General features: G+C 40.7%; 1 protein-coding gene across 1 annotated transcript in view; it reads right to left on the bottom strand.

Moving 5' to 3' along the window:
* enah (ENAH actin regulator) overlaps positions 1-23,998 on the bottom strand; it is a 79,987-nt gene extending 55,989 nt beyond the window's left edge. Inside the window, 3 exon segments of the mRNA XM_018703405.2 lie at positions 2,424-2,601; positions 5,477-5,642; positions 23,138-23,998. Coding sequence (XP_018558921.1) covers positions 2,424-2,601; positions 5,477-5,642; positions 23,138-23,229 — 436 coding nt within the window. The 5' untranslated portion in view covers positions 23,230-23,998.
* Positions 23,999-24,367: the final 369 nt, after the last annotated feature.

The raw sequence follows: 24,367 nt of genomic DNA, 5'->3' as shown, positions 1-24,367 counted from the left end.
TTCTTATGCCTGTTGTTACTGGACCTTTTAGAAAACGGTTGCCTATTTGCTGCAGAGAAATCATTAGGAATCATGTCTCTGGTCTTAAGTCCAATAATGACTCTTCTTTTTGCTCTTTTTCAGTCAATACCAGCTCTCTGAGAATATCTGGTTCTTTAACTCCACTCCATGTTCTCCAGCTAGGTGCTGACTGTGACTGCCTGCCAGTACCGTGCAGGCAGTGTACAGGAGGAGTATGAGAGCTCTTTTGTGGCTTAAAACACTGATGAGAGCAGGGAAATGGAACCAAAACAGTAAGGTCACAGGTTGAAAAAGAAAAACAAAAAATGTTCTTTAAAGGGAACAGCAGAGTCAGGTGATGATGCTATGTGGCTCCATGTTATCCCAAAATAAATTATACAAAGTCATTTATCCTCCATTCATAGCTTTAATCTTTGTGCTGCATTTAGAGAGGCATATTAAAGCATATTTATTTATTTTCAATTCATTACGCTCAACTGTTGGAATGTCCTCGATAACAAGTGCAATGACCTTTATTAAATGAGGTTTGATGACATGTTTATAGCATTAGAATTGAATTGAAATGGTTGCGAAAGAGAGGAGCACACATTTCTGTATCACTGCATGACAGCACAAAGCATGAATGAAACAAATATAAAAAACATCCTTCATTAGGATACATTCTCTCCTTTCATGATCCTTTCACAAGTTCTCTTTACCTTCCCTCATTCTTTTGCTTCTGCCTCTCTGATTTTCCACAAGTCTATTCTGCATCTCATCCTCACACACACACAAACACACCACACAAACCTCTTAGCACCATTAGCATAATGAGGCGCATCACTATCAGGTTAATTAGCGGATGGGATTAGAGTGTGGTGAGAGTGTTGGTTTAGGGAGAGAAGAGGGAACGGTACAATGGAGAGGAGAGGGGAGGAGAGGAGAGGAGGGAGGAGGATGCGGGGCATGGTGGGTCATGTGGAGTAGCATCTGGAATCACACAAATACACGGAAAGAGGCTGCAATTTAAACCTCTGCTACATCTTTGTTGGATTAAAAAAGGAAAACAAAAGTGGGGGGTGAGTGGAATCAGCAGCAATTTCAGCTTCAAATGTGGTAGGTGAAGATTAGTGTTCACTTTGGGAGAGTAAATCCAGGCACAAAAAACTTGCACGCAGTCATCTGGGTAACAATTCTCTCCCTCCCCTCCCTCCTCTCTCTTCCGACAGGCAGGCAAATGTAGATTCACAGCCAGAGGATGGAGCTGCGTAATGAGCGCATGTTTCAGAGAGCCAAGGTCATGGTGTGCCACTGAAGGTACAGCCTGCAAATGTTTGTATCACATTTACACTGGGCTGTGTGAACGAACATGCACTTGTGTGTGTGTGTGAGACATGAATCCTTAATCATGCTCCACATGTGAACTTGCAGCCTCTTGACACAAGGTTGTTCCTTTTATTCTTACATCTATGCTCCGTTACAGGTTTTATAAATGATTTTGAATTGCCAGATGTAAGTAGTACTCATGCTCACTGATGCCAAAAATACATCATCCCATTAACTGATGCTGTTACCAGGAGCCGTTTATCATTAACTGCCTGCTGTGCTTTCAGACTGTCAGCTCTAAATGGAAGTTTTGATTAAGAGAAGTCAAGGCTGTTGAATTGCAAGCAGCAAGTGCAGCCCTCTCTCTCTTTGTGGCGAGTTAACTCTAATCACTGTTTCTGGTAAACCCATTAGACATTCTTGTTCACTTAAAAACATTTTTATTGTTGACACATGTCTGCGGTTATTCCAAATTTTTCTAATAACGTTCCCGCCATGTGTGGTACAGCTTCCTGGCTCTGAATGTTTTCTACCTGTTAGTCAATCTGTTCTTCCTGTACAGAGTAACAATGAAACCAGCTTATTATCTGCAGCATTACAGGTCCACACTACAGCAACAGCTTCATCTTAACACTCACTAAATACATGTAAATCCCTAACCAGCATCATCTTTGGTGTAAAAGCCGTGACCTTATGTTCTGTTACAACTCTGCTATTATGGAGGCCTGGGTTAGGATGGCTGGATACCCTGGATGTTTTTCCAGCTACATAATTAAAACACTTACATCTGTTTAAATTGGATTTGGCTTAATATGATCAAAACCTGCTGGCAGTGTAAGGGAGCAGGATCTGGAGTGTGTGTTGATGACTGCTAATGTAATAAAAAGCAAATGAGTGCATTTCCTTGTCAGGAGCCCATTACTGTATTCATAAAAAAACAGCAGTGAGAACCTGGGGTGGGGTTTTTTTGTTCATGGTTCAATTTCCAAAGCATCTCCACTGGTGATAAAGCACTGAGGCTTGCCTTTTTTAGTATTATTTTACTTGTGAGGGACCAATATTAAACATAAATGTACAAAAGTGTAAGGTAGTCTTACCTGAGTCCTGGGAGTTGAGCACCTCCAGGGCATGCATCATGGCACTGGCAAATACATTGGCATCCTCCTTGCTGCCAAAGTTGAGGCCGTAGACCTGCCTGGAGTCACGCCACTGGTGGAAGGTCTGTGTGGCCTGATTGTACTTCAGACCCTTGGGGATTGCACAGTTTATCACCACCTGGTGATGAGCACGACAGAGAGGAAAGATGGAAAGAGAAAAGGAGATGTCCTTTAGATCGGCTAGTAACTGGTAACTAATGCATTTCAACCCAACTTTATGAGTCATCATGACATGCGTGCAGCCCAGTATATGTGTGTTTCTGAAGTGTCAGGACCTTAAACTGACATAAAATACCATTTTAGAAAAGGCTTGGGAAAGTGTTTGTGTCAGCATGTTGCAAGGCCGACCTGAGATTTATGGCTTAGCAGCACAAATACAGACATAAAAATAAGGAGTAAAGGTATTCTGCTCTCAGTCTATCAGTCACTCGCTCTCAGCATGACACTAAGTCTGTCTACCTGCTACCAAGCTACCAATCACAAAGACAATTCCAAACAGACAGACACATCCTCCCATCTTCTCCTGCTAAAAGTCCTCACTCTAATTAAACACAAACACTGGAACTCATAATGCAGTAAAAGATCATTTCAGCCTGGCTGTAAAGTGACTTTATGATACACTCAGTCTGTGTTTAAGGTGCTTTCAATACTAACATCAGGATTTTTAGTGTCCCGGGCAGCAGGCCAAGTAGGAAAACGCCTCAAGCTACTCCTCTGTGACTCCTTGAGTTAGAGTGGGTCACACAAAGTGGGAACCCCAGAACCTGTGGGACTGTGAGAACAACAGATTCTCCTCTCTCTCTCTCACTTCTCCTCCATTTCACTTTGTGATCATTTTTTAATTTGGTCGTAGTCCTGAGATTGATAAGTCCATGTTGCTTTTAGTCATATTTAGTCAGCCTCATCCATGTCTGTCAGTTATTAGTCGTCTAAGACATTTTAGTCTTGTCTTAGTCAAAGACAACTAACATTTTAGTCTAGTTTTGATGGAGTGTCGATGGACACTCAGAGGACTAGTAGACAAAAGTTACATTTTAACATTTTAAATTTCAGTCAAACATCAACCAGTTGCTTCATCCAGCTGATTTTCAACTAAAAGAAAATAAAAATGGAAATTAACCACAGGGCAAAATTGTCATTTGATTATTAACTTAAGCAATATTTTATGGCAAGAAAGAATATACAGCAATGAAGTCTGGAAAGAGACATTAAAAAAGACATTAGCAAATCAACGTCTGCAATATTATATACAGCAATATAATATATCTAAAAACATAAAACCTGATTGTTCAGGAAAGGAAATTCTTCAAAACAAAAAGCACCCAGCAATAAATCCAACCCTCAAAATATTCAGTTTGGACAAGATTGTGCCAGAGAAGTGTTGATTTTGTACTTCACAGACCTTACTGGTGTGTGCCAGACTGTTATACTCACACAGTCAGTGTTTCTAATAGTTTGTACACTACCATGTACATAAAGTAAAAGAAGAAAACAGAGTGCTGAGAAGACCGAGGCATCATGAGTTATCTTCCTCCCTCCCTGCAGCCTTACAAGAACACTCACACGACAACACCAAGAGGACTGTGGGATTGAGTGTGCGTTGCTGGGAGGGAATCATTCATATGTTGTCAACACACACACACACACACACACACACACACACATACACAGTCAAGTTGTGTCCTCAGTGGTCCTCCTCTTTCTCTCATTAATGCCTTTTCTCTCAGCAGCTACTTGCTGTATTTTGTGGTGAGGTTTCTAGTGAAACAACACACATGTAAAGCACATTCATATCTGTAGTGCATCAGACCCACTTGGGATTCTCTGATGTAAATTGAGGATTATAGCTGCTGTCGAGCTGTGAGCTCGATTTAATGTAAACAGTTTTTCAGTAAGGGTTTTTAAACATTTTACATCTCCCATCATTTCCAGACAGAACGACACTACAGCTAGTACGAGGTGCTGTAGCCATTCCATGCTCTTACCACAGGATTCTCCAGCTATGTAGTCATGCATTTACCTCACTTGGTACATAAAACTGTATATTTTTATACGCCATATATGGTTACAGCTACAGCTTTGCTATCCTCCTTTCAGACCTATTAGGTTAGAAACTTAAAGCCTACTTTGTGATGTGCAGCTCTGTTAATGCCAAACTTGTCACACTCAACATGGTCCATGTTTGAACTTGGACTGTGTTCGAGTCTGCTACATGGGGGGTCATTGGAATGGGGCCATGCTGGACTCCTTGCTATGTTATATAACAGAAATAAGATTAGGATACAGTTAGAATTCTGTCAGCTGTACCTTAACCCTGAAAAAGATTAAAAAGGACAACTGAACCTCCAGTCTGACAACATTATGGATAGGACTCCATCAGAGATCAGATTCTTGTTTAACCAGAAACAGCCATTTTGTATCTATGTTCAAAGCCAGCAGACTCCATTGACAAATGGATGGATTACACCACAGCAGCTGTTTGCAGTTGCCAGGAACACCATTCTTTCTCAGTAGTGGACTGATTGCAAAGGTTTTTGCCCCTATCAATCATTTACACTCAAATGCATGGGAAAATAAGACTTCAAAAATGATCCTTTAAGCGTATCAGTTGTTGTCAGTATTCTGTGTGTTGAGGTATACTTGCAGACTAAATCAGCAATGACTTAAAGGTGTGACAAGGCTTTAAATTGTGTTCTCAAATGATATTAACTGGAAGAAATTACAGACATAACTGATGTAAACAAAGCATTTTATTACAGAATTATTTACTGGCAGTTTTTGTGTTTTTTATATCTTGATTGTGGTGGTGGGTTAATCCTTTTCTTTCCATCAGTTCCAACTAATAAGTCAATTGCAAAACAAAAATCAGTGACTATAGACTTCTTAAAGCTACAGCTGTTTATATTTACTCCATGAATCTGACCAGCTGTCTTCATGTACTGAATGAACACAGTTCCATGTGTCTTGATGGGTCTTGGGGGAAACGCACTGACCTGATGATCTTGGATCTTGCGTCCCACTACACGGAAGGCGTTGTTGCCTGTGTGGTGGTAGATGTGGACTCTGCTGAAGCCGGTGGAACCACCAGCCGGGACCCACTTCTTATTGGCATCGTCGTACACCATTACAGCGGCTCGCGCCTGGCAGATACTCTGTTCACTGTACAGACAAAAGATAGAGAGACAGAGAACATCATGAGATATATATATATTTTTTTAAATGATCTGATGATCAAACATTCATTTCCCAAAGAACACAGGGTACTATAGTTATCGATACCTACTCATATGACACCAGCTTGTCAACAATCTCAGATTTTCCTGTATTTCAGTCTTTTGTGTGTTTTTTCTTTGAAGATGACCTTTCCAGACTGAACACTTTGTATAAAAGTCATAATAGCCTGAGGATTGTTCTGAACTGTGATTAAAGGGACGAGGGTAATGCAACAGTTTGATCCTGGTACACAGAAAATGAACGCCAAGTAACATTTCAGTGTGTCTTCCTATAACTGCACTTTTTAAAATGTTACTATTGATGCAAAACAGCCATTCATTTGGAAAATATCAGGCTGTCATCACTGTTTGACATGGTTAAACATGGCAGTAACCTCTGTTATTAAACACAGCACACTGGAGTCAACAAGCTGAACTTATTACAAACATGTTCCCTTTTGTATTTAGCAAACAAATATCATCAGTGATGTGATTTATCAGTTTGAACAACTTCCAATAAACCTACAGTGCAGTGCAAACAAATCCATAACCATTCACATCCTTCCTTATGAGATATTAAGAATAATATTTAATGAATAATAAAGGTCAGCCTATGAGCAAAACACTAATGAGATCTGTTTCATGGCTGGGCACCAAGCAGTTTGGTGTCTTGTGTTTAAACGGACAGCAATTTACTGGAAACTGCTGTTTGGTTCCTATGTGGAACTGAACCTACCCAATTATTTTTTGGGCTAAAACCTAACCAAATCATGACTGATCCATAACTTTAACCACATGTTTATTATTGTAATCATGGCAACGATGGTCCAGTACACTCTGTGTGTTGTAACCATGACGCCTGGTGGGGTGCTCCCATTGGTTGTATCAGAGGGTAGGGACAAACGATCTATATGGTTATAAAGGAGGACTTGTTGAAACCGCTTTACTACAGCTTCCATGTTCATCACGTGAAGCACGCTGGCCCAAACAGCATTTTTCCCCATGCACAATAATTGGAAAAGGAATGCCAGCAAACAGAGAATATTTTTTTCAGCAAAATGACTAATTAATGTCAGATTTTGATCCATTTGGTCCAATAATATTTGAAGAGTCTAAAAGAGCCGATACATTTTATACATCAGCACTGGGCTGCTGTGAAAGAGGAAGTGACAGACTGCAGGGAGGGAAACAGTCAATTATTCATTGCATGACTTCTGCTGAAAATACAGATGACAGAGAATGACAGAGGAGAAAACAGGTGAGAAGAAAACACTTTTGAGGTATGAATTTCTGTATGTCGCGGCAATACTGACAACATAAATACAAGGAGGGAAAGAGACTGGAAGTGAGATGGGAAAAGAAAGAAAAAGAGGGAGGAGAGATTCAGAGGTAGAGATGAGTAAATTGCTTTGGGAGATGAAAAGAGAGAAAATGGAGAAAAAGGAGTGAAAGGAGCCAGGGGGGAATGACAAGAAGAGGACAGATCCACATCCACTCAGACTCACACCTTGTGTTTTTACACGTATCTGTTTCAAGGTTGGAAATGCATGAAAATGGAGGGTCAACGCTGACGAGCAAAAACACTGAATGTCAAGCGTGAATAGGGCTTATACATGTGCACACACAGACACAGCAGAGCAAACTGTCTTCTGCACGCGCCAAAGCTACTTAACATGCATCTCACTCCAAGTCTGAAATCATTTCCGTAAGAAAAATACAGAATCTTCTTGAAACAGCTCTGAAACATTTATCTCCTGTGTGTACTGCGTGCTTATACTTACAAGTGTGTGGCTGACTCAAGGAGACACACACACACACACACACACACACACAAGTACAGTGTGTATCCACATCCACACCTTCTCACACATCCACACATCCAGCTTTCACGTACACTTTCACACCTCTGCTAATGTGCTTCATTATGACAACACAAGCTGAACTGTGTTAACACTCTGCAGCAGCTGATGAACTTGTGGGCTTTTATTTCCATTACTTTTACCACAAATCTGTATAGAAGCTACATTAAGAGTTAAGATCTCAGCCCATATCCTAAATCTAACCAGCCACATCTGTGAGTAGAAACAAACAGGAGCTGCTAATGAAGAAGAGAAAAGAAATGAAGGCTGGATAATTAATTCATGACTGGCTTCTCTGTCTGAGGATTTTTACATATTCTACAGGCAATATTAAACCTCATATCTCTGAGACTAAGATCCCTTTTTTCACAAAGGCTCAGAACTGCAATTTTTCAAGCATTTTTTAAACTCACCCATCCATACTCTTCAAGGTGTTAAGGTGTAGAGTTAAACTGACGTGTGATATATGAGAATGCTGATATTTAGCAGATAACTCTGTTATTTTTGAACCTGAGCCTTATATTTTCACATGTGTGGGTGTAAATGATTGACTGGGGATAAAGCTGCTGCAGTGTAATCCAATGGGCACTGTTACTGTGTAGTACTTTTACTCATGTAAAGGATCAGAATGCTTCTTCCACCACTTAAAGTCACACAGTAACACAAACACACTAACAGATCGAGGTGGTGGTGTTCCAGCAGCTCCCGTGTTCTAGTAAAATCACTGCAATATACAGCAATGTTTCTTAATTAAACAAAAAGGATTTTATTCTTTAATGAAAGTCCTAACCATAATGTTGTCATACACTTACAATAACAATCAGAGCATGTCAACTACTTTGACAAGGATGAATGCCCAGTTGGATTACCCAGCAGCTCTTCATAAGTGCCGAGTACACGGCTCTTGCTCAATATTGCACCGATTCCAAAGATTAGTGTGTCCCTATCAATTATTTACACCCAAAAACATGGGAAAAGAAGGCTCAGGTTCAAAAACACCAGAATTACATTTCTAAAAAGAAGCAAAGTGAGCTCTGTTTATACTTGCACTTGTTTGAGGAGGAATTGAGCAGAAACATCACCTCCCAACTCTGTTTTTCTCGCTGGACTGCACATCAGACTCAGTGACATTTGCAACAATAAACAAATGAATCCATCCATAAGTCAAGCAGTTCAGTAATTTGGTTCTAGCAGCTGTTCTGTCAGCCTAATCTGGGGAAATTAAGGACAATTTCATTGTGTTGCCATTATTTCTGCCTGTGTGACAGTTGAATTTTGCATATGTCCTTGGTCAACAGCTAAAACATTTTCCAACCACTGGCAGAAAGTAAAGTTAGAGAGATTCCACTGTGTCAAGATATCTGCAGTCTGCACCATTTTATACTAAAATGTCAAAAGTTTCAGTCATTTAGTCATGCAGTCTGTGCATTTTTGTGAGTTGAATGCACTGTGGCTTGCACTTGTGTGGAGGGCGATTATACAGTAAGTGTGTGTGATTCAGCTGAAGGCCCCAATGTTCCACTTCTTTATAAGCACTGTGAGGTAAAAGCCGGAGAAATCGCTTGCAAAAGTGTGGTGAGAGGGAGAACATGTGGCGACTAAAAGAGCAACACATGCAACATGAGACATAACGAGAAAATCCACTTTAAACATAGAGCGCAGAGGGAAGCAGACATGTCTTTCGCTCCCATCAATAACATTGTTAACATTCCTCATTCAGATTACTGTACATTATGTGTGGATGTATTGCCTTCTGCCTACGTTTGGGATATGATGTCAGACAATCATCGGTGAAATGTAGGATTTTCCCTTGTTAAGTACTTGACTGGAGTAATCTAGTCTTGTTGACCCTCATCGTCCTCCTGTTAACCCTTCCACTGAACACGTCAGTCACTCTCTCCCTCTGTCTTTCTCTCCACTGAGCAACACTATGGTGTTATCTGCTGATATCTTTGTCAGCATGTCTACAGTGTGGTATTTCTTTGCCAAGAGCAGTGGTTTAAATGTTTTTTGTCTGACATAACCCAAAAGCCAGATGAGCTCAAACACCCCTTATGTGAAATATGCTTTTTTTTTTTTTTTTTTTTTTTTTTTTGGTAATGTACAAATTACCTGTCAAATTGGCTAGTTTTGCTGCCATTTGGAGGTGCTGGACATTTAAACTATTTATACATTACAAAATTTTATTTTATTTTTTATACTTGTAGCTAAAAATTAACTGTTACTTTTAGTTATCCATTCAGTCATATTTACCTAATTATCAGAACAGAGCTCCATTGATAATTGATCAATAATCAATTATTTGATCATTTCTTCAGGCAAAAAGGCCAAAAAATTCCATGGTTTTAGCTTCTGTAATCTGAGGATTTGCTGCTTTGAATGGAAGACTTTAAGGTTTTTGACTATCACCATGGATTCTAGGATACAGTGTTGGCCTTTTTTTCAGTTTTCTAATGTAATTTCTAAATAAAACAATTCCTATTTCAATCATCATATTTATCATTTATATGTACCTAACTATTTTAACTGTTTATTGATTACTTTTAGCTAACTCTCTGCTAACTAGTTTTCACACACTCTTAATACTTAGCCAGCTGAGCGGCTCCACAGTCTTTCCTTCACAAATGCAGAACTGTTCTTTGGGGTACAAGCACCTGATTAGCCATCAACAAATGTACCTATTATACTTTTTCATTTTAGTTTCAAGGTGACACAGACACATCACAGCAACCCCATTCACATATCTCACAGTCATATACATTCAGTATGTGGATATTACTTGGTCTCTAATGGGGTGGAAGGACAGGACACGACACACACACACACACACACACACACACAGAGAGAGAGAGAGCACTGACGAGAACAGGAATGGAGAATGGGATATGAGATGAGAACATTTTCATCTCCTTCATTAATGTTAATGAGGCTCAGAGTTAAGAACTGTTCTGACTTCAAAGGGGAGCTAAACAGTTCAAGGGGCTTCACTGCCATGATGTCATACTCGGCCAGCATCGGGTAAGGTGTGGGATAGGGTGAGGGAGTGGGTGTGGGTGTGGGTGTACAGAGGCCAATGAAGTGCATGGTGGAGAGAGGAGAGGAGATGAAGCAAAGAGAGATAAACAAGCAACTGGACAGAAAAGGGCAAAGCAGCTTTATCTGACTAATGACTGGGAGAGGAGAATTACTGATTTGGCCTCTCCTGACCCTTGGCTTTTGAGGTAATTAATAACATGATTGATTAGTTAGACAATAGACTGAAGAAAATGATACAGAAACATAAAAGGGCAGACAGGACATCCTTAATACACTGTCGGATTGGACTAAGTCACTGCATCACTACTATGGGTGGAAATAGTGACTAATTTCATTGCTGATAGGCCAAAGTTATGTAACCAGGCAACAGACTGGTCTAAAAATAGAAACAAACCAAAAAAGGGGGAAGTGAAATCTCATTCATTGTGTCTGCCAAAAACAATGTGACAAACCCCAAGCGTTAAAGATGATTTCATTTTTGCCATGCCAGCTACACTGCTCCCTCTGAGTATACATGTGTGCTGAATGACTGTGACTGTGGTTTCAAAGTGATAATTCTGTCATGGTACAGTATACACCTCCGGTTTCCACTCTGATAAGATTTTAGACCAGACTGCCTCATCAATGTGTTTATCAATGAGAAAGATTTTCATTCAACCTGAAAACCCTTTAGGTATCAGAGTGTATTGCAATGTCACATAGCTAATGTGTGCTTCATGTAATGTGATCTTAATCCGTATCAGATTAATTACATAGCTGCTTATCTTTACATAAATCTTAGCATGCAATATATATAACAATGATGAGAGCAGGAACCTGGGGGCCTTGTTTTGAGATCTCTGCAAACCTTTGATACACACTGTATGGAATGTAATAAAGGGACTGAATGCTTAGGGCAGCTGAAGGACAGACACACTATTCTGAAACCTTGACCGGGTGGGGCTGTGGCTTTATGTGGCCAGGACTGTGAGACATTTCAGTTGACTGAACGTCTTATGTGATTGGGGTTTAGAAAGGGCCGCGCCGATTGGATCTTTTCTCTCCTGATACCAACTCTGATACCTTTAACTTCAGTTCTGCCAACACAGATTATCAAACCAATAACAGTGCTCTCTTTTTCCCAAATCTAATTTGTATATACCTCACCTTGTGCTACTCTTTGAAATGATCATTATATAAGGTATCAAGAGGCCAGAGATTGCAGTATTGCTGCCTGCCAGAACTGAATGGATGTATCTAATAACACTGAATTTTTCATGACAAACACTGAGCAACTGTATTTAAAGTGGATCAGTCACATCTTGGCTGAAGCTGGATTATTCAGCAAAAATTCTGATAATCAGCAGAGTTACTGCAGAGGAGAGCGTGGATTTTTATTTGTTTGCTGTTGTTACATCCTTCACATTACACACTGAAGACCACACGCAGAGATTTGCCCTCTAATCTAAAATCTTTGTGTTAGTGCTGTGAGAAAACAACAATATACAGTGTCTCGCTTCTATCACTAGAATCTGCTGAACCAAACTAAACCACCATCAACAAACAAGCTGCAGTACTGATGCAGTGTTTTTAAGAAGTTCCTTGTGCTGATGTTATTTCAGGAAGGGTTTGTGGAGCCCTCTCATCAAAGTCATTGTTTTATGGCACTTTACTGACATACAACGATTGCTTGTTTACAGTGCTCATTAATTTCCCAGTCATGAGGGTAATTTTATTTAACTCTCAGGGGTAATTTTTGGCCTAAACAGACCAGCACATTTCCTCTCATAGCTTCCTATGTGATCACTGAGACTGTCAACTTTTCAGCTGCTCAGTCTCAGCCAATCAGATGGTTGTTATTACAAAACGATTCCCCTGTTCACATCGTCTATTTCCTCTGCTTCCCTCAAGACAGACAAATTGATAAAAACGACCCAGTCTCCTAAAAGTTTCCATACAACTAATGTGCAACAGTAAACATATTTTTGTGGGAAATGTAAATGCGACTGGAACAGATTTTCTATGAACATCATGAGGGCAGTATTTAGGTAATGGAGGTTAGCACTGCTGCCTTACAGCAAGAAGGTTCTAAATTCAAACCTGCCTGCCTCTCACCCAATGTCAATGAATTTATTGTTGTTTAGCTGTATGACACACACACACACACACAGAGTACTGTGACTTTTGCATGTGATAACAAAAGATTACTTAGTAAACTGACTCACAGGAGAGGTCATTCTTCCCTCTTTCTAGTATTTCTCCATCTTCATCTCTCTCTTAAAATTGACTTATTTTTTGCAGTTTGCCCTTTTTGGCTGTAAACCAGCCGACAAGAAACTGCTCCACTCTGAAAGGCCAGAGTCAGTTCTTTCCAAGCTGGGGGAGGATGATAATTCCTGTGAAGCTGAAACAAAACATGCATGCAGAACCATATAAATGCAAGCAAAGGCTTTTCCAAGCTTGGGTGTGGAGTCCAGGGGGAGTCCCTGCTATGAAAATGGACGAGAGGGGAAGAAAGAAAGAGAGAGGTATACTAGAACTGAGGGATGACCTGAGGGTTTGCTCAGGGAGGAGTGCAGCTGGCTGCGGACGGATGTTAGGAAGGAGGTTCAGGATGGAGGAGCTCTGGGGAGCATCTCAGCCACATCTGCATCCTTCTTTTTCCTCACTCTGCAACCATGTCTTCAATTTTCAGCTCACACCTTCTCTTTTTTTTCCCACTCAATTTATCATTTTGCCCAGCACCCTCCCAAACCATTTTTTCCTCATCTGGCTCTTTCTGCCTCCCCTCTCCCTCTCATTCTCTTTCTCTCTCTCATTAATCAGCCATCACTTACGGTGTGATGCGGAAGATGCAGGGTGCTTCCAGCCCATATGGAAGTGATCAGGAGTGGGCAGGGAGGAGGAGTAGAGGCCCCACAGACAAGAGAAAGTCCCTGTTCTACCACTGTCTGTGAAGTATTGGACCAGTGTTTGGTATCACAATAAATTAAGACAGAGCAGCATTTTCAATTCTCTGACAAACTGAAGAATAAATGCTTTGATAATGAGTTTTACTCTCTCCATTACTGTTATCTACCTACAGTACAGACCAGAACCTCTATCACACATGAAGCTGTAACAATACCTTGGGCTAGAACTGATTCTTTTCATTATCAGCTTATCTGTTAATTATCTTTTCAATTAAGTTTAAAGTGAAGTTCTCACACCATCTTACAACTGCATGTTTTGTCCCAAAATCCATCTGCTGCCAAAAATTATTTAATTTACAGCTGCCCCTTTGCTAAGCCCCTCTCCTGAGGGAGCTACAGTTGTTCGGTTGATGCTGAAGCAGTGTGCATAGGGCTGCGGCAAGAGGGATAGTAAAGGGTGGTATCCTCTTTACCTTTCCAAAACCAAAACGATAAGATCAAAAGTGTAAGGAATGAATTATAGCGTGTTTATCTGCACTAATGTAAACTGCAAATGTTAGCAATCCTGGCTGACCAGCTTACACTTATATTTATTTGTGTCATTTACACAAGTGTTAGATGTAACCCAGCGTTACTTTCAAAGCCAACAAGCATTTCATAACACATTAGTTACAGGTTATGCTTAAAAGGCTCTGTTCACACCTGTGCAGTATTTCCCCATGATGCATTCAACACTTGTATATCAGAGTTTAGGGTAAGTTTATACTTTAACAACCCCAACCAAACATGTTATCCAAGACAGCATTATATTCCCCAGATATGTTGATTAACAATATAACAATAAATGGTTTCTTATTATGATCTCTTCTTGAGATTGGCTGTATGAAACTTCAGTTTTATTGACAGGCTCAGTAGCTTGTAAATTGTCTATGTTTTATTTTACTGGTGTACCCTCTCTGTTAGGCTAGTATCAGTTGGTTTGAGCTGTTCCTTTTAGAATTTTGGACCATTCCCCATAACACGTCTGCCAGAAATAACAGCAAGCAAAACACCTTAGATCAGATTAGAATCTCTGCGAAACATGTTCAGAAAATAAGATCAGAAAAACGTAATCTTTACAACTTCCTGCGAGAAACCATCCGTCTACTTTTAATCAGTTAATCCAAGTACTGGTGAGTGGTATCTATAGAACTGACCCATGCCACAAAACCATGCCACCATGACTACTCAAGAGTACCTAGTCACGACACAGTGCAAGGCAGTGATCAACAGTCCCACAGTCCTACACAGGACTCCCCATCACCTCCCCTTTCCAACTCTGCTGCCTTTTTATAGGAACTGCAAACAGAGTCTTCACCCTAGCAACACAGTCTTACGTGGGCGAAGGTCTGTGCACTGCTAAAAAGAGAGAACGAGAGAGGGTGTGGGAAGAAGAGCAGGAGTCCAGATGTGCACAGGTGTGCATACATGTACCTGTTCACCATTCATTCATGAACAGCTGTCTGCAAGGAGGTTACCTACTTTTTACTTCGCTGATACACACACACACACATATAATATGGTGGAGCCATGAGAAAATACCCTCCGCTCACAAGCATGAGTCATCCACTCTACCAGATGGTGGGAGAGACAGAGACAGAACAGGAGAGGACCAGCAGTGTGGCATGATAGCAGTAAAAACACCTCAAGTGTGACAAAGGAGCCACCACCACTAGTGGCTATATATAACCCCGCACAGCCCAAAGCAATAGTGTGTGTATGTGTGTGTGTGTGAGTGTGTGTGTGGCAGGTAGACACTCAGGCCCTCAAGTCAGTAGAACAGCTACAGCAACTTTGAGAAATAGAGTGATGATTTTCATCTCTGTTTCTTAGAGCAAAGGTCACCGTCCTTTGCCGTCCACCGGCCAATAACTTCAGCAGGATTCAACAGGGAGTTACACCTGTCACACATTTAGTTCAGTGCGTTATCAGTCACAGTCTCAAAGGGCTTCACAACACCCATGCTGCAAAGCTGTGACAAAAAAATGACAGCCTACTATATTAAATTATCGATGAGAACCAGGAGGAAAAAGCTCATTAAGGAACACTGAAATAGAAACAGCCTTGGGTTGGTATCACAGAAGGGTCCACAGCTGCCATCTATATTTAAAAAAAAAAAAAGAAATATATCAGCTCTAACTTCACTGTACTTAAGTAAGTAACATTCTCATGAGTCACATACATATGAGCACTACTTCTCTCCTAGAAAACAAAATCACACCTATCAACACTGAATACACTCCTGTTCTGCAGTTCACTGTGATGTAATAAGAGGAGAGCAATATATCCATCCAACCATCCATCCATCCATCATATATACTGCTTTATATATACACTGCTTATCCTTTAATGGTCATGGGGGGTGCTGGAACTAATTCCAGTTGACACTGAGCGAGAGGCAAGGTACACCCTGGACAGATCGCCGGTCTTTCATAGGGCCAGAGGAAATACACAGTGGGTTAAATCTTCTACCATCATAAAGGTCATTTTAAATTGCAACAGCAATATGCTGGTGCTTATACAATGTGGTGCATTTTCTAGGAATTAAAATGAGAAACTATTACAACCAAATTAAATTAAATACCAATAGTATAAATCAAGGTACTTCACATCTATAGATGCAACAATTAGTTAATTCAGGTCCATCAACAGATAATGATCAAATAGTAGGGCTGGGCAATGAAATGATAATAGTAACTGTTGTGTTATAATTTTCCTTGATAAAAATATAGTAAGAATGTACAGAGATGAATCACCAACTGCCAAACCTGTCGCAGAAATAGAGGTATGCATTGTACAAGTTAGGTTAGGATTTGTGACCACTGTTTGTCAAGTGTGGGTTCAGAGTTCACATAAAACATACTCAGCAGGATGAATGACCTTGTCTATTAATGTCTTATGTGAATCTACACCTGAGCTCAAGTTAGTTTATCTAACAAAACAGAAGGCATCATTGTCATACTCAGCAATCTTTTCCAAAAAAGTGATTTATTCTCATTTCGGAGTGAAACTACCCAATTCAACTTTTAGCAAACACAGTTTTGAGTAGCTGACTGTATATCTAATATGAACTGCAGCGGAACAGAGAAAGAAAATGCTGAGAACAAGGTAATATATCAAAACTGTAGATAAAGGGATAAAACGGCTTATTCTGATTCTGTTCTTCATTTTAAATGTTGTAAGCTGCGGATATCAGCAAGGACACATCATGTGCACAAGCATGAGAATAGATTTCTGTGTGGATGTAATTTTCCAGTGACAGTCAGTAAGTGATGTGTGTGATGAAGATCGTGAGGATTCAACTTGAGCATGTGCTGCTAGGAGGAGATAACAGGGACTGATGGGTAGAGAAGTCACCTAACCACTGAAGTCAGCAGTTCAGCAGTAAAATTAATTTAAAAAGGAAATTTCAAACCATAAGTATAGTACTGGCTTCCAGCAATGTACCTGTGCAGTTCAGTGCTTTATTTTACATAACTAATTACACAAATATTCCTGCTGTTACCTATAAAGGATAACTCCAGGATTTTTGAAGCTTAAATTGCAAAACAGAGCAACTGGTCAACTGTCTATGTCAAAGTATGTTTTAGCTATTTAGATTGCTATTTCAATATTAATATTGCTAATATTTACAATACCATGGATATGATTCCTGCAGAGACAGACCCATTTATTAAAGAGTAAGATCCTCTTAGTTTAACCACTACCAGACTCCACTGATAAAAAGAGGAATTTTACCTTGCAGAGCAGGAGTTGCTGGTCTATCACCGCCTTGGTTAGTTAGCTCTTTTTATCGGTGGAGTCTGGTAGTGAAAAAAATGCCTGTTTTGTGGGGTTTTTTTGTGGATTTTCTCAGTTGAGTCTGGTGGCTTTGGTAATAGCAATAAAATGGCTGTTTCTGGTTAAACAAGGACTCTGTTCTTTAATAAAAGGTTTATCTCTGTAGGAATCCTATCCATAATGTAGTCAGACACTTATAAAAAAAAACATCTCAGCTTGTCAGTGGGAAAACCAAGCACTTGAGTGGATGTACTTTGACGAGGAGAGAACGTAAGAGTAAGTACACGGTTCTTACTCAGTAGAGTGGCGATTGCAAAGATTTTTCATTTATCATTCATATCCAGACACATGGGAAAATACAACAATTAAGACATTTTAATACTTGCTGTCTAAGGCCTTTAAAGTCAATGAATTTTACGCTCTTTACCTGAATGTATATCTTGTTAACTGAGAGCAAAGTCCAACATCACTGCTACATTACAATAGTACTGCTTTGTTGTTCCCTAATCACTTCATGGCCACCTAATGCAGGTCATTATGGTTTAAAACATTATTGCCTTGTAATTACCTGGACCATCAACTGGCCTACTGAAGTACCAGGCTTCTTTAATGAGTAGTTGGGCATGATACACAGAATCCTCTTGGATTTAATTAGGTTTTGAACAAGTCACTCACAGAAACCATTAGCTGACTGAAGACATGGATTCCCAGAGGAGGGATCCACAGGTGGCTCCCCCTCTCTCCTCGCCTTTAATGACGCTGCCCTTTTCAGCACCACTGTAATAAGCACCTTTGTTATCACCCCCTGGAGAGCAGGGTGGGAATCCCCTCAACAAGCGGGTCTGACCTTTCATTAAATAAGATGGCACATTCTGTCAAATGGGTTACAAATGGTTCACAAACAATCCAAAGAACAGTTGTAAGACACGTATAGTATGGCTGACTTGCTGGTCAGAACATAGTAGGAGCAGGTAGTAGCGACATCGATAACATGATGAAGCAACAACTCTTTAGCAATGACTTCTGCAACTGATATCACTAAGAACTGACAGAAAACAGGAAGTCTTATTAACTCTTGGCAAAAGGTCTTTTTCACATACTGTAGCACTCGACGGATACAGGACCCCAACACACTCCAGACTCTGTTTTCTCTAAGGACAACGGTCTGTGTGGAAGCCTGCTTGTTAGCATGTGTTGGGTCACCGAGCATGTTAATGACGCACGCACACTGCACACTGCACACTGCACACACACACAGCAGTGTTACTGCGAGTTGTCGAGGGTTCAGAGTGCAGGCTGTGTGTGTTAACTGGGAGCTTGGCACATTTTACAAGAGTCCAGTCACGTTTCCATTCACACAGGAGACAGGGCACACATTGACAGCAGAGCAGGTCTGGACCGGACCGCACAGCAATCTGCTTTCACTCCTCGTACATAACCATGGTAACCAACAATTGAAGCCTTCAGATGAACAGTATCCGCTTGTTTCAACCCGCAGTCGGAATACAACAGCAGACTGAGGCGAAATGCCCTCAAAGTTCATAAAATACCTGAGAAATTCTGTTAAGGTGCCAAAAACTAACCTGTGGATGGGAACCATATGTGGCTTGGGGGAACATTTGTGTGGAAAATCTTTACTACTTCCAAAAAAAAAAAAAAAAAAAAACACCTGCTGCATGTCACCCAAAGTCACAGGAAATGTTCCTTTTTATGTGAGGCCAAATTTTTTATGAGAGTCATACACAATGACTCTTCAAATATACAATAATTCTATCAGAATATTGATACTATTTGAATAAATCAAAGTAATGAGATAATGATTCAGCTGTCAAAACATGTCAAGACATTCAAGTTCATCATAATCAAGCTGTTGTAGTATCAGTATTAGGCTTCCATTGAGTTCAGTGAGATGACAACAAATGTGGCATTTCACTGTCCAAGTCATATAATCAACATGTATCAATACTGTATGTTAAAAAAATATTCAATTGATTATTGTATGTTAATTTTAATCTATTAAACATAGTACACAGTACAGCATTTCAGATAACAGCTTTTAATGTTTTTGTTGTTCTATGACCTCAAGTATTAAGTAATTTCTCACCCTTTTTGTTGTTGTTGTTTGTTTTGTCTAATTTTTATGAGCCTGTTTACTGTTTACATGCAGACACAAACCTCAGTGCCTCTACTTGCTTTTAATTCTGACATCGTTTCATCACAGTGCTTTTAATCACTTAACAAAGGTTCTATTGTTCTGAGGGAATAAAATTAAGAACTTAAACACTAATGAGTTTTACTTAAATGTGGTCTGAGCTGTTTGTGTTTACATGTAAACTCAGGCATGGGAGGACAACTTGTGCAGATTGTGCTGTGAGTGTTTGTGTGTGTTTCCAGTAATGTTTTTGATCTCAGCACCACCATTCAATGTAGGACATTAATCACCTCTCACTGCAAAGCATGACACATCACACAAAGCAATATCACACAGACACACACACAGGGAGAGAGACAGAGAGAGAGCTCTGGTTTTCATTAGTCTAGGATCAAGACTGACAGAATATATTGTTAATGCAGAAAGACCAGAATAACTAGCCAAGCTTGCCTTATCCATCAGGCTAATGACAACATCACTATGACTTAATGAAAGGGATGAAACATGAGATTTTCATTATGTTTTTTCAGTGTAGTTTGTATGGCAACAGCATACCACTGCAACCCCTCGCTGCTGTTAGGAGTGGAACAGAAAATCGGTTCAATATTTTTTTTTCCATTGTAATCCTGATCCCCGACTTGATATTAAAGTTTTAATTATTTACACTGAGCTAGTGTAATAACAGCTGGCAAGGAGCTAGCAAGCTAGCCTGTTAGCATATGCGTTTGAACTGAAGAGCTGTTAGTTTGTTCCAACGGCAGCTGGAAGGTGCTGCTCACAGTGAATAAATCCTCACATGTAACGGCGCCAATGACCAGTAAGGGTTTAACTTCCCGCTAACTGCTAACTGCTAACTGCTAACTGTTGTTGTCGGACCGTCTGTTTACCCAAAGCTGCAAGTTCACAGCAACTGCATCAACGCTTCCAGCCTGAGACGAGCCGGGTGCTTCAGAATAAAAGCACCAAATCGTAATACATATCAAATCAACACCCAAGTATCATGATAGTATCAAACTGGGAGATGAGCATATGATCCCAGTGCTAGTGGCTGTACGGCTCAATATCATACTTTCCTGTTGGCCTTCCCTGATGTTCCCAGTTTTCAGTTGTACTTTCAGTGAATGTTGCTGAGTCTCCTACTTTATCTTCCTTCCTTTCCTCCCTGAGAAATTTTAGAATGAGACAAAATTGGTGACACTGCTGAATTTCTCTAATTAGCATTAAGCAGATTTAGAAAGTCTGCTTCTACCCTGGAGAAAGAAGAGAAATAAAAGTAAAATGCCCCTTCACCTTAGAAGAGAAGTGACTGAAAGGGACAACAGCCACCAGCCAAATGCCAGAGAAGGATGATAGGTCTAAAATTCAGCATTTCAAAATCAGTATTTTATATTAAATACTACTGCATCTGCTAGGGAGTGTTTTTGCTTGTGATGTAAAGCAAAACAAGACTGAAGTCCCATTGCATCATCCCTGGAGCCTGGAGCTTGAGCACAGGTTACCTCGCTTAACAATGGTGGTCTGGTGTTGACTGTTCAGAGACACTGAGTTCAGTTAGTTTGTGTTATTCTCTGATTCAGAAAGAAAGAACGCCAGCCAGTTTCCTTTACTAAATGCCACGCTTTCTAAGGAATACCTCTTTTATGTGAACATCATATTTGGCTCACTGAGCATAAGAGAGCATACGTTTTCTGACATTTTAGCAAACTGCATCAATAATTAAGCAGTGTCTCCTTGTTTAACATTATGTTACAGCTGCTAAATGTAGAAATCAGGAATGTTGCTAGCTGAGTCCTAACCAAGCCCTCAGGGGGACAGGCACATAGGCATGAGAAGGGAAATCCTGCAGAGAGTCGACTGAGAGAGAAAAATCCTTCTCTCACAGCCAGAATCCAGAAAACCGACATTCAAACATGATACTGCCAAGAAACAAAAGCAGAGCTTCTGCAATGGTAGGGAATCCAACACAGCATCTGATATCTTCAAGTCTGTTTTAAATAAAGAGCTCTGATGTTAATTGAAGCTGGAAAAACTGCTTTTATCTGTTTGTTATTGATGTTGATGTCGCTTGTGTAACTATGTAAATTGAAGTGGATTAACAGGATTATAAATCAAAGATTATATTAACAACAACCCCTCTTTTTCCTCCTGTAGTTAATGTAAATGTAAGTCCTTCTGCTGTGGAAGTGAAGTTTTTTTGTTTCAGGACCTATACTGTCTCCTAGAAAATACAACTGAACTCCAACACCAAATACATTTTGTAGCTAGTTGGATTACATTCAGGGGTAATGTGTTTTTTTTAATAAATGAAGTCACACATTCATTAACAGCAGAGGATTCACAAAGAGGTGGTCAGAGTGGACCATACAAAGAGCACGGGGTTTGCATCCACAGTCCCGTCTGTGGTTGAGGTTCAGGCAATGAAAGCACTTAAGGGGAAGAGTGTGGTTTTGTATTTAAATGTAAATGAAGACATTGTGTCTGAACTCACTGTGAACTTTCTCTGTACTAAGCCAGACCGTGATCCTAACCTTAACCAAGTGCTGCAAGTGCTGAAACATTACCATAAAAAGGTTAAATAAGGTTGTAGTCACTAGAAGTGGACATCGTGCTACAAGATCAGATATTCTGATGAAAATACATTCATATGGTCAGTACCGACATATTTGTAATTTCACAAAGACAGGCATATTCTCAATATCTTAAAGCATATTATAATTTTTTTTAACCTTTAAAAACATTTTCAAAATCATTTTGATGGTACACTGGACTTGTAATATTCCCACTCTGTGGCACAAACACCTGCTCCTCCGATATGTAACTTTGCTGACCAGGTATGATCTCCCGTGAGAAGAGCATAACTGGGTGAGAGTCAGCGACTTCAAACTGCTGGAATGAGACCCAGCAAGCTCAAGATTAATACCAAACTGTAGATCAGTTAAAAAGACTCATATCTGATAATCAGTGAGTAAACATGGAAAATATCAAGAACTATAAACTGAGTTTAACATGTCTGTTCAGGTTCCCACCCAACAGAATTTAATGCAGAAGTGTCCTGTAATTACCAGTTGTGGCTACAGATGTTGCTCAGCAGAAGTTACACAGAGTTGCTTTAATAGGAAATATAATCTGGTTGCATTTATGCTGTTGCAGTTTAATTGTATATTAATGTAATTTAATGTAGACAGGGCTATCTGGACTAACAATCTTTAAAAACCACTGGAGAGTGTCCTCAGCAAAGGATGTGAAATATAGTCTCTAGTTTTAAATCAACATAAATGGTGGTTTAGTTTGTTTCCACACTGCATCCCAACCTTTGTGCAGGAATTCTACTTTGTTCTGTACACTGCAGAGGCAGGACTGACTCAGCTCCACAGCAGGAGCGGTCAGGCTGGTACTTAAAATCTGATTATGTGACACATCAACCAAGAATAAAGAGGAGGCTCTACCATACCATGTGAAAAGGCTTGAGATTTCCCCCTTCTTCCATTAAACTACTACAATGACCATCAACAGAAACACTCATTCATCAGGCTTTGACCTCTCATTGATCAAAAATTAACAGCAATATAAACAGACATGGTTCTTACAGTATGAGCACAACAAGAGCAAGACTTTGTGTGTGAGGTTGATGAGAACACATGTTAGAAGAAGCCACTCGAATGACTCTGTGACAGCTGGTACATACCGGTGAATTTCCATTTTGGAGGCCAGCACACATCTCTGACTGAGGATGAAGCTGGAGGCTTTGGACTGTGGAGCAGAAGCCTGGATCTGCATGGCTCCACACAGCCAGCTAGCTGCCACCTCCCCCCTTCCTGCTGAACTAACCCAGCCAGCCCCAATCGTTACTGTTCCCTCCACCAGTCTTTCCTTTCCCTGGCTCTCCTGTCTCAGGGTCTCGTCTACCCCAGCTTCCTCTCTTTCACTCGGTAGCCAAGGCAATCGCTCTAGTTTCTCTCCCTACCTACCAAGCAGCTTTCTTCATCATCCAAAGCAGGGTGCCAGCCACCTCTTCCGACCCCCTGCCTCCCACCTCCTCTCCTCAAAGCCCCCGTATCAGGGTGATTCCTCCCTTATTCATATGTGCATGGCAGCGAGGGAGCCAGCGAGCGAGCACGCGAGGGAGCCATTCAGACAGTCAGCCAGCTGTGTTTTTCCCATGGCAGTGGCACCAGCCAGCAAACACACACACACGGTTCAGTCCTGGCTTTTTGCCGCCGTGGCGACAGCAGGGGTATCCAGGCAACAGGATCCTGCTCCTGCACAACCCACTCCCGCGTTCTCTGAGCTCCGTGGCGAAGGTTGTTGGGGAGCTGTTTCGGGGGGGAAATCACCGCGGCGGTATCACGCAGCCTGGCACGGCTCAGCTCAGGAGGGTTCAAGCAGGGGTGTGTGTGTGTATTGTTTGTGGGAGAGGGGGTGGGGGGGGGTCCTTCTCTTCTACAGCTCTCTGTCAACTCTCTCTCTCTTGCCTGGCTCCCTCTGCTACACCTATCTCCTCTCTCCCTCTTTCATCTGCTCGTGGCTCCCTCCCTTTCTCCCTCCCAGCCTCTCGCACTGCTTTTATCTGTGTGACCATCCACATCCACATCCATCTCATAATCTCTCTATTTCTAACTCGCCACACACTCACCCAAATCATCTCTTTCACTCTCCCCAAAACAAATATGCTAAAGAGAGTTAGGGAGGAAGGAGCAGCCAGAATTATTGATGTTTTGTGGCACTGGAACAAGGATTAGTCGAGCATTGCCCAGTATTCGACAAAAACACAGCCCTGACCCGGAGGGATTCTCCTTTTCACAGCACACAGACACTTGCACGAACACTCCAAGGCTTTAACATTATCTGTCTAAATATGGTGCACTTGTGAACAGCATTCTATGTGACCTGCACTCACCTTCACTCTCATTCTTTA

The sequence above is a fragment of the Lates calcarifer genome, linkage group LG7_1 (assembly GCF_001640805.2).
Source record: "Lates calcarifer isolate ASB-BC8 linkage group LG7_1, TLL_Latcal_v3, whole genome shotgun sequence".
NCBI classification, from domain to species: domain Eukaryota; kingdom Metazoa; phylum Chordata; class Actinopteri; family Centropomidae; genus Lates; species Lates calcarifer.
The sequence above is the reverse complement of the archived record's forward strand: the minus strand, read 5'-3'. Positions and strand labels throughout refer to the sequence as shown.